Source organism: Oenanthe melanoleuca, chromosome 2 (genome assembly GCF_029582105.1).
Source record: "Oenanthe melanoleuca isolate GR-GAL-2019-014 chromosome 2, OMel1.0, whole genome shotgun sequence".
Lineage (NCBI taxonomy): Eukaryota > Metazoa > Chordata > Aves > Passeriformes > Muscicapidae > Oenanthe > Oenanthe melanoleuca.
In genome coordinates, this window is record NC_079335.1 from 16226817 (window position 1) to 16242547 (window position 15731).

Genomic DNA, 15731 nt, shown 5'->3' on the forward strand with positions numbered 1-15731 from the left:
ATATATCATCTGTTTATGCTATTAATTTAATGTGTTTGTTCTCAGGACAGGTAGGAATATCCATTATTTTTTTAAAACTACTGTTCCTCCAAAGTAATAATTTATGTGATTTTAGTACATTTCTGTTGTCCTCAGCATAGACATCCACATATAAGTGCTTAATCTCACTTTCTAGACAAGACTAATAGGTACTTCTAAGATATGGTTGATCCTGTGTGAATTTTCTACCTTTTGATGGAATAGATTACACTCCAGGCAGGTTTTTTCACTTTTTTTGAAGAAGCCAACATCAAATATAGTTGTTTGCACTGTGGATGTCTACACTTAAATATGATTAATCCTATTTCCAAGAAGGGGACTCAATAAAATGACTATCCATTTCAACTGCTGAGAATTTATCCCCTGCAATAATAATGAACATTTATCTTCTATCTTTGATTTCTCTAATGTTCTGTGAATCCCCTGCCTTCCCCCCCACCCTCACTTTTCTCATCCTGTGTGATACTCAAATATTTAATTAAATTTGAAAGGACACAGTTGCTCTATGATTTAGGCTGTTTCATTTTGGGTTATGTTTTGTTCATATAATATGCAACTGCAAAATAACCAATTAAACTATTCATATGTCATACAACAATTCTTAGACATGTTACATTCTTGGAAAGATGTTTTAATTCATATTTATTCCTTAATATTATCTAATATATAGCTCATTTAAGTTGTATCTTAGCTTAGTACTTAACTACTCTTATAAGGAGAAAAGGTTTCCTTACACCTTTAGAAATGTTATTATTTTCCTGGTAGAATGTCTCATTTTATGGAGTGAAAAGGTTACTATACATCTGAAAATATTTTTAGAGTTACATTTACATTGGAAGAGTCAGGATAACAGATGCACACACAGAAGAAAGTGCAGCTGTGTATTTTCACTCTTCAGAAGAAGAAGCCCTGAGGAACATACACTTGCCTCTGTTACACACTTCGTATGTTCTGAAATTTTAAAAGTTGAGTACTTCACCTGGAACATTGCTTTCCTCAAAAAACCTTCAGGGAGCTAATTTCATCAGGAACTGCATGCATATATTGAACAACTGTCTGGAAAATCTGTTGTCTGGAGTGCATCCTTCTGAGCATGCTTCCTCTGAAAACTGCAGGAAGTTCTCGAGGTAGTCATTAACTATTCAATAAAACCTTTTCTCATTACTTCTGAGCTGGTGTTTTGCCCAAGGAGTAGGTGGTAAAGGATATATTCCAAGGCACAGAAAAAAGGTATACCTGCTGAAATTTGTTAGAAATTAGACCTCTACTTCCAAGGATTCCTTTGAAAAAGTTCTTGCAAAATAATTGGAGACCAAAGTAAATAATTATAATTTTCAGAAAATTACTTTTCAAATAGGCTTTTTTTTTTTTCCCCTGTAGAGACTTACAAAATAATTGGAGACCAAAGTAAACAATTATAATTTTCAGAAAATTATTTTTCAAAGAGGACTTTTTTTTTCCCTGTAGAGACAGTACTTATTATTTTTACTGCCTCTTATTACTATGTATGTCTGGGTTTATAACTTCGGTTTAAATCAGGCATTTAAACTTGTTCATTACTTTTGGGTTTATAAATAGCAAGAGAAGCCCAGGATGTAGAGAGACTGTTGCCTTCTGTTTAGTTACTTCCTATTTTTTTTTAGGGAATAAAGGGTTAGCATATTTTATTTTGAATAATTTGTTTTTTTATATAGTGTGTACATGGAAGAAGAGAAAATTCAAGATTCCTTTTTCCTCATGGTAGTGTATAGGGATGTATTTAATAACATTCTCTGGAACAAAATTCAAGATGTTGTTAGCATATATCAGAACAATTGTAGCAGTCTGATACCTGCTGGATTTATCAGAAATTCTACTATGAAAACACAAAACTTTAGGGACTACTGAGTATCTCTTTCTAAAAAAAATACAACATAATAATAATTACATTGCCTAATTTTAGGATATTCTCAGTTCTGAAGCCATACAGATGCATATCTGATATCATTAGCTGACTCATTATGAGTGAAATGATAGCTCAAGATTGGTGGCAAACTGTCTGAGATGGAATCTTGAAATTTTCTTCTTCTGCCTTCCAGGATCAACTTTTGATAGTATAATCCTTTTATCAAGAATCTTATAGCTCAGGCATATAATTGATGAAATATTTTTGTGATGATATGCCTTATCATTTGAAAACATTTTGTGGTTACTCATTTTTTTCTATTCAGCTTTGAAAGAGATTGTGGTCAGTGGATAAATGCTTTGAATGCAGAAATATATTATAGCATGGTCAATGTTTGTATACATCAATAAAACCCATGGATCTTATTTCATTTATATTAATGCTTTAATCTTGCTCTGGGAAACTGGAAAAATAGACTTTACTGGAATGTATAGCTAAAGAAAAATACTTGCCCCTGCACTTTTGATTGCTGTGCATCTACTAACCAAATCAATAGCACACTTTAGTAATACTAGTCTGATTTAAAAATATGTGGTATGTAGCAATAAATAATCATAGTTTTCCTTGAAGTGTTTATTCTCATGAGCAACAGACTAAAAAGTAGAATTCCTCTAAGGTTTTACTCTAATATTAAACTGATTCAAAGATGGAACCAAACTTTGGTTTGCCATTTAAAGATTTTTCAGAAAACTGAACAAAAACACTGTCAGATGACTGGTACAGCAGAATTATTGGAAAGTTTATTAAAAATTTTTAAGTTATTTTCTCATCTTACCCAAATTTCAGTTTTTATTTTAAAAGGTTCCATCACAATCAACTTTAAATGCTGATATCACAAAAAAACCTTTTCAGTATTCTAAAGGGAATAGTCAATATAATAAGCACTGCCAGTCCAACTGACTTTGAGTGTTATAAAACTAAAGGTGATGCTGTAAAACAAGGACTCTGAAAACATAGTCTTAAAACTACTTATTTTCTTGCCTGTTGGCATATTTGGAAAATTTAAAGTACATATTATATTGTACATTATGTGTGTACTTTGCATGTCAAAGGATGAGTTTCCAAGAAGTATAGAGGGCTTATTTTTCCAGTAGGAGCATGTAAAGGCTTGTACAGTACATGTGTAATAAATTAGTTTCTTATTGGATATTGACAGATCTAGCTTTATAGGATCACAGTTTTTGATGTCATACCTATGCAATTAGCACAGTTTTAGGTGAGTTACAAAGAGAGTGACATAAAAATCTTGTAATTAAACATCCTGCTCTGAAAAAAATTGGGGAAAAAAGAAATTACAAAAATGCACATCTCTTTGGATAATTTTCTTTTTTAAAAAAAGCTCTCTTTATCACAGAAAATCGTTTCAGATTGTGGAAAAGTGAGGGAATACATCAGACCAGCCAGATTACAACAGGATCATAAATTATTTGGAGATTCACTAGAGAGAAGTGGAAAGATTGAAGCTGAAGCCTATGTTTGGATTAAAAAAAATCAGTTTTGATTATTTTTTCATTTTCCACAATATTCAGTAATAAGACGGATATTTTTGAGGGAGTTCTCTTAGTTTTTTATTTGTGAGCATTGTTAAAAAATAATGACAAATTTAAAAAAAATTAAAAAATAATTTTAAAAATATTATCATTGCACTTTCAAAATAAAAAAAAAAAAATCCGGATAATGAGGTCAGATTTCTTCATGTGTTTAATGAAAAACACATGATTAAGATGCAATCCACAAATTAATGAAGATTTCTGATCATGAATTAGTTATATAATTTTTATACTATCTTCCTTTTCTTATTATTATGGGTATAGTATTGATGGTTTTGTTGCAATATTATTTCAAAATGTATTTTACTGTTAATAAATGAAATATACTTTCAAGTTGAATTCAATACTAATATTACTTGCCCATGTTTTATGGTGGAGTCTTCTGTTCTGATGTACCTGCACATCTAATTGCACAGAATTTAAAAGTGGACCAGAAAAACCAGCTTTTATGCTTGGTTTATTTGGGGGTTTTTGTTTTTTGTTGGTTGGTTTTCTAACTACTGAGTGAAATATGTATCAGCCTTAAATGCAGTTATGGATTCCAGTTTAATTCTTATGTCTAGTGTTACGAATTTTGTGGTGAGAACAGCACAAAATATCCAGAATATTTTTTTTTATCTAAGAACATTAAGAAGATTTATGTGTGGTTTTCTTCTCTTTACTCAATTAGAGCAAATCAGCTGCCTGCCTACAAAATTTTCCATGTCCTTTCCATCTGTGCCCTCTTAACTCTCTGTACTTGGCAGCAGTCCCTGGGGTATGGCCCATGTACATGCACACACATGTGTTTAGATATGTGAATATGCCCAGCTGTCTCTTCTTCAGTGTACTTATATCACCTCTTACACCTGTAAAGGAAAACTTTTCTCCTCCCTATGGAACAAATGGCAATCCTTAGAATATTTGTCAGTTTTCCAACTTGGCTGTACTGACTTTTGCTCATGGAAACTTGTCCTTCTTCAATTACCAGAACCCCAGTGTAACAAAGGGATATAAGCTTCCAAGGACATGATAATAATCCATCAGAAAGGCATCCACATCTTTAGACACAAATGCTCTCAGTTCTCAATTACAGCTGTAATAAAAGATGATTTATTACAGTATTAAAATTCCGATGTAAAAGTATTCTGTTATTTTTATCCATATGAAATTTTGAGGGGCTAAAGATAGAGTTACCATGATTAATACATGGGTGGAAACAGTCTTCTCTCTTCTCTTCTCTTCTCTTCTCTTCTCTTCTCTTCTCTTCTCTTCTCTTCTCTTCTCTTCTCTTCTCTTCTCTTCTCTTCTCTTCTCTTCTCTTCTCTTCTCTTCTCTTCTCTTCTCTTCTCTTCTCTTTTCTCTTGTAAAGAATGAATTATTTTCTTAAAATGGTGCTGAAATTTTTATCCTTCAGCAAAAATATGCATAGAGCAATTTAATTTGCAGGATATTAAAAATGGTCATGATTCTAATAGTTATATTTCACACAATTTCATGAATTAAGAAAATTACTTTTACCTTTGATTCTTCTTTATCCTACTTGAGCAAGATTATAGATGTCAGGAGTAAATTATATTCTTCACCTTCTCTGCATTTACTCAGTGATGTACAATTATTTAGTTGGTGTTTTAAGACAGGGTATTTAAAAAATGCAATAAGTTATCTTGCCCTTTGAGTATATAGTAATCAAAATGTAATGTGATTACCCACAACTGTAATAAACATGTAACAACTACTTAAATAAGTAAAATCATGGTGCTTTGAGGAGGTCAGCAGAGTGATGATACTTAAAAGTTATTATAATTCACATGTCATGGACCAAAACCTTGGGGTTAATTGCACTAATTTATTGTGAAATATGCTAACTTACATGCAATTATTAATTGGAAATCACTTTTATTTACATTGCTGAAAAGCTTGATTTGCAGACTCATCTCTCAAGTGCATTTATTTATTTCTAAAATATATTTACCTATTTTATTTTGTAGGTTATTCAGATAAATTTTGAAGAATTTGATCTGGAGATTGGCTATGACACATTGACAATTGGTGATGGAGGAGAAGTGGGTGATCCTAAAACTGTACTTCAAGTGTAAGTCTTTTGCATTTACAGTTTGTGTGCATTGAAGAATGTCATTAATGTGTTTTGATAAGACTAAATAATTATTAGAATCAGATAAATCTGAAAAACTGATCTTGTTGCAAAAATTTTACAGTCTTCCTGCAAGGTTAAGGTGACAAAAGATGTACTTCACCTTAATTTGCTTATTGGCTATTATAGATAACTCAAAAGAGCAAGTTAACATAGTGAAGAAAATCACTACAGAGAAAGGCTGAATAGGGTGTTACTTAAACCACATATTACAAACCAGCATTGAGTATTGAACAGATTTTTATCATTCATGGGCGTTTTTCTAGAATGTGTGAGCCCATATATATATGGATATGTAATATTCTTAACAATCATTGATTACTTCAAAATCCATATTTCTCTAATACTTAGCTTGTGGCAACAATACTAAAAATTTTCCCAAGAAGACAATTAAGAATTTTATTAGTTTGTAAAATTCTCAAGACAGTGTTATAAGTCAGTGGTTGTGTTTGCTCCACGGTCACTTAAAATATGCAGAACACTGTAATTAGGTCTTATAATTCATCATTTTATGTAATTCTAATTCTAGTCTGAATAAATCACTATCATATAGGAGAAATGAATGTCTTTTACAGTACATTGCATTACATGCACTTTCAAATCTGAGCCAAATTTATTAAAAAAGAAAAGTGATCTAATGGTTAAAAACCATAATTTACATATAAGGGATTGACTGCTATTTAGAAAATATTTTTACAGCCAAATAATATTTAACTGTTAATTTAAAGTAAACTGACCTTTCAGCAAATACCTGATAGTATAATTAGTTCACATGAGTCAATAATTGAAACACAGGTAAGAATGTGATACAAGTTAAGGTCAAAATATATTTAATCATAAAACAAAAGAATAACAAAGTTATGATTCTTTAGAACAATATTCCCTGCAGTATATTTATTGGAAATGTATTAAAACAATTTTACATATTGTAGTTTTCCATTATTCACCATAAGAATGATATTAAGAATTAGTTTTGTTAGAGAACACTAAATCCAAGGTTTGCCTCTTTTTCTGTCCTAATTTTACCTCAGTAATATTAGTAATTGCAAAACTTTGAGCAGAGCACACATTTTTTCTAAGATTTACAGATTTTTCTAACCAATTCTCCTTTAGATTTATGCTTCAGAGGATAATTATCTGACCTTTTTTTAATAGGTTTTTAAATCATTTTATCCTTTCTGTTTTGTTCTATTTTGTTTAATATCTTTGTCAATAGTCTGGAGAAGGGGTTTGAGTGTGCCCTCAGTCAGTTTGCAGATGACTCCAAGTTGGGCAGGAGAGTGGATCTGCTGGAGGATAAACAGAGCTGAAGCTCATGGGTCTGTAGGTCCCCGGATTTTCTTTTCTCTCAGGTCCAATGTTTTCCCCCTTCCTGTAGGAAGGACTTTTCGAGTGATGGAGGTGATCTGGCAACATCAGCTTGTTTCTTTATGATCCTGGGATGCATGTCATCAGGCCCCATAGACTTGTGACTTTTCAGTTTCATCCAGTGCTCTTGAAGCTGCTCTTTAGTTCCAGTGCGAGTGACCTCTCTCCCAAATCCCAGGCGGAGGATTGAGGACTTGAGAGAAAAGGGAAGGCTGACAGCCAGTGGAGACTGAGCACAGAACTCACTGAAGTATCTCAGCCTTCTCCATATCTGTTTCACCAGTTCTCCCCTCTTGCTTTTCAGGGGGAAACTCTCTCTTTGGCTTTGTCTTCCTGACTAATGTCAGAAGGGTTGGACATTGTTCCAATGTCGAGCTCTGGAAGGCACTGCCCAGGGTGATGTTGGAGTCAGCATCCCTTGAGGTGTTCACATGTTTAAGGACATGGTTTAGTGGTGGACTCAAAAATGTTGGCTTAACTGTTGTACTTTATGATCTTAAAGGTCTTTTCCAACCTAAATATCTAATTCTAGGATTATTATCCGTGAAAAGACCAGTATTTGGCCAGGTGTTTATGGTGCAATTGCTTTAGGATAATGCAGTCTTGTAGTGGATTGCAGATGAGTTAATTGCTACCAGTAATAAATTTGAGACTTGTGGAAGTAGTATAACTTCTAATTTTTAAGCAGCACTATAATTCAAAAATTATTGCTGATAATGCTAGAATTCAGTTTCATCTATTCTTAAATTCCTAAACTATATGGAATATTCGCTCATGTGGAAAGAACCTTTATTAAGTGCCAATTCATAAGTTCTTATTAAAGTTTAACTAAAGTATCATTACTGAATTACAGGAATGCATTAAGGCAAAGTGCAATACTATTTTAGATTTTGAGTAATGTGGTAGAACAGTCTGTAGAACAGACTGTATTTCATTGAGGATGTTAGCATTTCATAGAAGTATTTCTGATTATGTACCTTATGTTGGGGAGAAATGACAGAATTATACTATTAAAATTGTCACAAATATAAAGAATCCTGAGCAATGATTTTTAATTAAAAAAATTAAGTAGAAATTTCATCTGTCAACATAAAATAAGAGAATCTGTTTTGTAAATAACTAGGTAAATAATTTTAAAGAATTATTACTATGAAGATCCTGGAAAAACAAAAAAATACCCCATTAATTTATGGGGGTTTAATATTAAGTAATATTATACAATAAGCCACAAGTATATTTTTTTTTGTTTAACAGTAGAATCAGTATCCTGTGATCAAAAATATCAATGGTGAAGTTATTAGGATTAAAATGCATTAAAAATTTACATGGAAGATGGAAGATAATTGAATACTGTGAAAACCATGTAAATCTTTTCTCCTGTGAACCATGCAGATTTTGTCTGAGATACGATGCATAGCAAATAAATCAGCTGTTGTATCATTTAATTTTTGTATTTTAAATTTTAAAATAATTACCTTTCCACTAGAAAATTGGTGAACAACATTGGTTTAAATGTCTGGTTTGCATGTTAAAAATGTGAAAACATTTATCTTCCAATTTATCAGAGTTAATCAGGAAACTTATCCAAGTGTTTAATCTGCTAGTTTTACTGGGCACTGCTTGATAGGAAGGTTCAGAAGCAAAAACTGAAGTGGAATTTCAATAGAATTATGTTTCCTAAATTGGTAATTGCAGTCCTGATTATTCCTATTCTGTTCATGTTAATCACAGAAGTAGGTAAACTCCAAAGACTTTTCTGCATTTGCCATTAAGTTTCCCTGGGTGCTTGTAATTCTGAGCCTGTACATCTGTGCACCATATTTTTAGTCTGTTTGAAAAGATGACTGACATGAAGGCATCCTTAGTGCTTTCTTATGGAACTGAAATGCAAGGTGGAGCAGTGTTAAGTGTTATTACCAAGAGACAGAGGGGAAGAAGGAAAAGAAATAGTGTGTTCTCCTCCATACATCAGGCACAGCACTTTTTCAGGATGTTTTTTTTGGAAGTTTGCTTTCAGCAGCTTGGTCTGACAATTGCTGCAGGTGACTTTTATATCCATCTAGGCACTGGTTCCTGTAATATGTCTTTTGAAAATCCAGTATACAAATAATGAAATTCAGTGTTTTTGTGTGCTTGCTGTGTTGGGTGTTCATGTATCCAAACTCATATTACAGAAATGGAGAGTCTTACAATCTTCTGAATATCCTAAAACCCAGCCTTCAGTGTAGTCTATGAGGGGGAGAATACATGTCACTAGTATGTGGGAGAAGTAGTTCTGGAGTTGTAGAGGAAGAAAGGGAGAATACCCTGCTGAGTGTTGTAACTGCTTAACAAAAAGAGAGACATCATAATCACACACTTCCATTTCTACTACTGTCAGTGTTCACTATTCAGCTTTTAAAAGGGAACATGTACTTCCAGGAGAGGAATCTAGGTACTGAATCCAGGGTGGAGGAAGCAACATTAACCCCCAGAAGGACAGAAAGAAAATTCTCCACTACAGACTTTGATTATTCTCTTAAATAACTTCCTATCTATTAAAAAAAAAAAAAAAAGTTTTTTTTTTCTGGATCCTATTGCTCTCTGGCACATTCCTAAATGTTTTACAGGGATCCTTAAGGACTTAAAAAATAGAGCAACAAGTGATTTTTGTGATCTCTTGATTTTTTAAAAATGTATTTTCAAACATTTTTATCCTTCTGTACTATTTAATTGTAATGGATAAAAATGCATTTATAAATTAATTTCAGAAAATGGAAATGCTGAACATTTTGATGGATGTTTATCATAGAAATTATTCTGTCTGACTTAACAGACAGATTAATATTCTCAATGCCCTTAATATTCAAAATACATAGTCAGTCACCAATGACAATTACAAAACTCTGTTAGCCATTAGATCAGTGTTGTTTCTCAGAAACATCCTGTTAATCTACTAATTTGGCAAAGACTGAACTCACTGAAGACACTTTCCCTTAGTACAAAAATGAGCAGTTAATATGTTCTTTTGGCCAGGCTTTTACTTGTTCAGTTCTGGCAAGAGTCTTTCTAGTTGCTCCATCTGTGAACACAGATGTGGGAAACAGACATGTTTTTTTCCCACAGCAGACTATTTAATACAGAAGGAAGCTAAAAAAGACCAGAGGGAAGAACTAAAATTAACTGTAAAATACATTTAGAATAGTCCATTTTAAGTTTCAGCTAGCTTTAAAGAATGGTTAGAATGTTCAAAAAATGAACAGTTTTCATGGTTGTACAGTATTGTGCTTGTGATCCACTTTACAAAAATGAAAAATATCCTGAAACTTTTCAGCATTATGTTTCAGATAATAAACTATAACCAAATTTGAGACAAAATTTTGGGAAGAAAATGCAATATAACATAAAAGTCCAGCTTTCACAACATTTCCTCATTGCTATCACACTGTTCATTCAGCAAATAGAATCAACATTTAGAATTGCACTGATTTGCATACTTTTGCAAAAAATATTAAATTTTAAAGAAAATTTTAAAAAGTAAATCAAGTTTAATTCTTTCTATTAATCATCACCCTGTAACAGTAGAAGGTTTTAAATTTATGACATTTGTTAGTTTTCTTAGTGAAGGAATAAACAACAGCTGAGTGTTGTCAGGCTGTTCTTCCTTTGTTGTAGAAGTGGTGATGAGAGGAGATGAGAATGAAGGGAACACAAAGGCTTTCATAATAATGTTACTACTTAAAAATAGCAGCTTTCTTTTAATTATGTGTTATGCATGCATTTCAAAGTGGGTAGTTGCATACCTGAAAAATCAAAGAATCACTGTAATGCCTCATTATGAGCTTCTAGTGCCATTGATATGCCTTCATGTACCTGAGTAATGGACATTGTATTGTCAGAGGAGGTTAAGGATTAGGGAAGCTGCATGTCTTTTTGGAGTGAAAACTGAAAGAGATAAAATATTTCAATACAAAATAAGCAGTAGTTGCATGTGTTTATAGACTACTATCACATTTCCAGTCATTGGAAATTTGACAATTGTCTTGACTGGCCAGCCAGTAAATAAGAAATTTAGTGTGGGCTGAATGCAATGAATTTAAAAGCAAACATTAAAAAGTGCTTGGTAGTTATTTAGATTTTTTACAAACAGAAAAAAAAAAAAAATCTCCTTAATGCTTAATGGCTTCACGGAAATTTTCTTCTACCTGTAGGTTAACTGGGAGCTTTGTACCAGACTTAATTGTGAGCATGAGCAATCAGATGTGGTTGCACCTTCAAACGGATGAAAGTGTGGGCTCAATTGGTTTCAAGGTCAACTACAAAGGTAATGATACATCATTGGAGATATAATGGTGTGCCAAAAATTAGGCTGATATTACGAAATGTTTTCCTTCATGTTAGTGGAAGCATTCTATTTCCAGTTCTGTCAGTTTTAAAAAAGAGGAAAATAAAAGCTAAAATGTACAAAAAGAAAAGAAAGGAAGAAAAAAGTTTTCTTAAAGGTCTCATGTTACATGACACTGTATGCATTTTGTTTGATGTGTTGTTACATTGATTTTTGGCATATAACTTTGCTCTTATTTTCTGTTATTTAATATTGACAGCTATTAAAATGAAATAAGTCTGTGATTATTTAAAAATTAATGAGAAAAAAATATACTTCCTACATTCTTTTGAAAATTAATATCTATCATAACATTACAAAAAAAAAAACCACTGCAAGTGGACAACTTGAATTACTGCTAAGTTTTGCGCCAAGACAAATAAAAACCTAATTATGTTATTCTTTATGGTCTCAAAGTGCATAATGCACTATATAAACCATTTGTTGTTATTTGATACTTCTGGAAGAACATACAGTTTTTATAAAGCATGAACAGCAAAATAAAGAAATGCTAAAGTACAACACATATATACATATATATGCATTTCTGTATTATTACAGAGTTAGTTATATTTGTTATTTTTATATTACTATTAACACAGATGTATGTCTTTGTCACAAGTAGTTTATTAATTGCACAGTTTCTGTCTAACACCTAAACCTCATAATAGAAAATATGATTATTCATCAGAAAATGAGAGAGGAGAGGCAAAAGTTAAACCAGTGACTGTGTGTATCAGAAATGGAGCTGATGTTGCTGAGAATTGGCAGATGGAGTAAATGGGCATATTGTGAATAAACCTGCACAATGGCACTTGCTGGATTTTTTTTTTTTCTGTCCATAATTTTCCTGTAGTGAAAAACTCCATCGTGTTGTGGTCCAAGTGCACTTGTGCAGTCTGGATATTCAGATCTAGTGGACTAAGATAGTAATATGTATGATAATCATTAAGACCTAGGATTTCTACATTCAGGCTGTTGAAAGGGGAAAGAGAATGATTAGTATAAACAAGTTTAATAATTTGCTAATACAGCAAAACTAGAACCATGTTTGAGTAGAAAAGGATGAATTTTAGATCTGGACTCTAACTTGCAGAGCTCAGATTGTCAATTCTTTTATTTACATGATTCTTTCCTGATGAAATTAATTTTACTTGCAACAGTTTTAGTTTGCAGAAGGTAGAGGATTATTCTCTATTATATGCCATGTCTTCTTTTATTCATGAGTTACATTTATTCTTAGAAGCTATAGTTCTGCAAGAATAAAATTAATTGAATATGAATAGGTAGAAGGGTACAGAAAGGGTGAACATTCACAACAGCATCTCCATATAATCAACTTTGTGATTGTATGCCTAGATATTGAATCTATTTCTCTCTTGCCCTACAATAGTATTTTACCTTAGTTCACTAAATAGCACTTGAATGAAGCACTCAATGGATGGGTGCTCTGTGGTGGTAGTGGGAGGGGATTGCCTTTTTTTTTCTCCTTCTCTTTTGGGATTATTTTGTAGCATTCCCCACCCCATCTCATCACCCATTCAGAGTATGAGATAAATTTTTTATCTAAGTTGCCTTCACTTTGATCCCTGAGAGGATGTGTTCATTAGAACACAGAAATTGGGCAATAGTCATAAAATAAGATGGAAAGGGTATTGAGGACAAGTCAGGTTTTAAAGCGTTGCTACTTCTGTTGTTTTTAAAACTGTATTAAGTCCCTCCTAGTAATGATGGTAGGCACTGAAACTAGATGCATAAATGGGTAGCATTTTGGATTAGCAGTTGTTCTGGCAAGTTTTGAAATTATGAATTGAAAGTTGAGAGAAAGTCCGACCAGGTAAACTGAGAATTTGCATTAGTTCATTCAGGGCTGTGACATAAACTGAATTATTTACTACAATCAAAAAATTGCAAAGAATTTTCACTTTTCAGAGAATTTTTAGAAATACTTAAGAAAATTATGATTTTAGCAGTCAGGGTCACAGGAAATTTCAGTTTAAGTTATTTAATGAATTCTTTAGAATATATGCCTAACTTGTTTGTTCATCTCTTGACTAGAATCAAGTGTATCACTTTATCCTGACCTCTTCTATCTCATAAATTCCACTATCCACTTAGATATCTAGCTAAGGCTGATACTGTATTTATTTATACATGTATTTGTTATGTGTTTAAGTCTTTTAAATTTCTGCTTACATGAAAGGTACAATTACATTGGCATTTTACATTAGATCCAGCAGTTTTATTTTTGAACTGAATCATCCCCACTGCCCTTGTTTTAGTTTTCATCATGGAGCAATCTTGAAAGCCACAAATTACACTTGTTTGAGGTAAGTCATAAGATGCAATTGGATAACATCCAGTATAGCATTCCTTTGGTTTTCCAGCTGCTAACAGGCATTTCTCAGGAAATTCTAAAGCTTTTTTCGAAGTAAAACCACTAAAACACAATTAAATGCATACAGATAACATAGATACTGTATATTTTGTTTCACTTTACGGATCTGCTTATGTGGAAGTTAATTACTTGGTATTGTACTTGATAACAGTACTTACTAACACTAAAACAATTTATTGCTAAAAGGTTTTGATGCCTAAATATCTGCTTCTGTGCTTTTCAGACTCAACTAACTAGAGGTAGTGGAGATATCCATTGCTCACCCCACCAAAATTCATAATGACATTCTTAAATATAAGTGACATTTAGGTCTGATCCTGTCAGGCATTTTTAAGATTATTCCAATTTCTACATGGAATATGAGGAACAAAATATTATGGGATTTCATCACCAGGTTGCTTACAGTGCAAGATAGAAGGACATCTCTTTTCTGACTGGAATAGAACTGAATATGCCATTTACTGATTGAAATAGGCAAATTAATTTTTCAATACATCTGTATTTATCAGTTTTTAACTGAGTAATTCTATTAGATTTGTGTTATTACAGGAATTAGCAGTTGACCCTCTTTTATGTATCTGCCATTTCAGCTAATCTAGGAAGTTTTTGTGAAATAATAAAAGTCTTTGTTTACTTCTACATTAAGGTGTTGCATATGGAGTTATTTTATGGTTTTAATAGCTCTATAGCATTATAAATATTTAGATATTTAAAATAGATTTAAATATTTGTGAGACTATTTTAAAGTAAATGAATTTTCATTGTTTTGAAATCTCTATTCCAGTATCTCATAAAATAAAACTACTTAAAAAGGTAGAATAATTGATATTGGGATTAGGCAGGACAGAAATACAAGCACTGCCTTACTGTAGATAATATTTTATCTGTTATCCACTGTAATATAAATTGTTTTGTGACTTCTTCATGCTTCAAATGTATGTGTAACATTATTAAGTAAAATACATGGAACATTTAGAAATTGTAAGTGAATTATTTTCGCATCATAATTTTAGGGATTATTTGAAAACCATTATCCTTTATTTAGATATGAGAACAGACTTTGGTGCTTGTGTAATTACCAAGTAAAACAAATAAATAATGGAATATTTTCAGACTTCCCATATCATATTTATATTTATAAAAGTAAACTAAAAATTAATTGTTTAAAATGTTGGCATGTTGCATGAACACCTAAGATCATTCAATATTTCAGGAAATGGTGCCATATTGTCACAGTAGCACTTCTATTCTCAAAGCCATGGTGAAGAAGAAAGAAGTATCTGGCTAAACAGTAGCAGAGAAATAATCTCCAACATATTGAAACACTGGAACTGAATAGTCTCCATCTATAACAGTAAAAACCAGCTGCACAAAATATGAGACAAACAAACTTATGGCAGAGCTGTCAAAGAAACCCATTTTTCTGAGATAAGGTTTTGCAGAATTTTGAATTTATTTTGATTCGCAAAAAAACTTTTATAATCAAGTAATAGAATATTATAGTTCCTAGAAAATTATATATGAGAATTTTAAGAATGATAGCCTTCATATGCACCTCTCCTTTTGTAATTTTGAACATGTATGAAAGATTAAATGAAGATATTCCTTGTACACTCTTTCAACATAAACTGTATGACAAAATTTGTGGGATTAACAAATAATATAAATGGTCATGGTGTAAATTAATAGGAAAAAAATACTATAGGGAATGAAATCAGTAAAGTAAACATAATACAAAACTATCCTCTATCATCATCATGTGGGAAAGATGAACTTGTGTTTAGGTCAGATTTGAGTCTTCTGAAACAGACAAAACTAACCTCAGGGCAGTCTTGTTCTGTTAGGTCCTGGTATCACACTCTTAGTTTCTGTGCTGTGGCCAAATCTGAGGGAAAATTTTCTCTTTTGGTGTATCTGTTTTATTTTTCTCTATT

At 32.1% G+C, this 15731-nt stretch overlaps 1 protein-coding gene across 3 annotated transcripts in view; it reads left to right on the forward strand.

Annotated features, from left to right (window-relative positions):
- The window catches only part of CSMD3 (CUB and Sushi multiple domains 3), a 578246-nt gene that overhangs the window by 275113 nt on the left and 287402 nt on the right, over positions 1-15731 (forward strand). For all 3 annotated transcript variants that reach the window (XM_056483904.1, XM_056483905.1, XM_056483906.1), the window contains 2 exons: positions 5505-5608; positions 11227-11339. In XM_056483904.1, coding sequence (XP_056339879.1) covers positions 5505-5608; positions 11227-11339 — 217 coding nt within the window. The remainder of the gene's footprint in view (positions 1-5504; positions 5609-11226; positions 11340-15731) is intronic.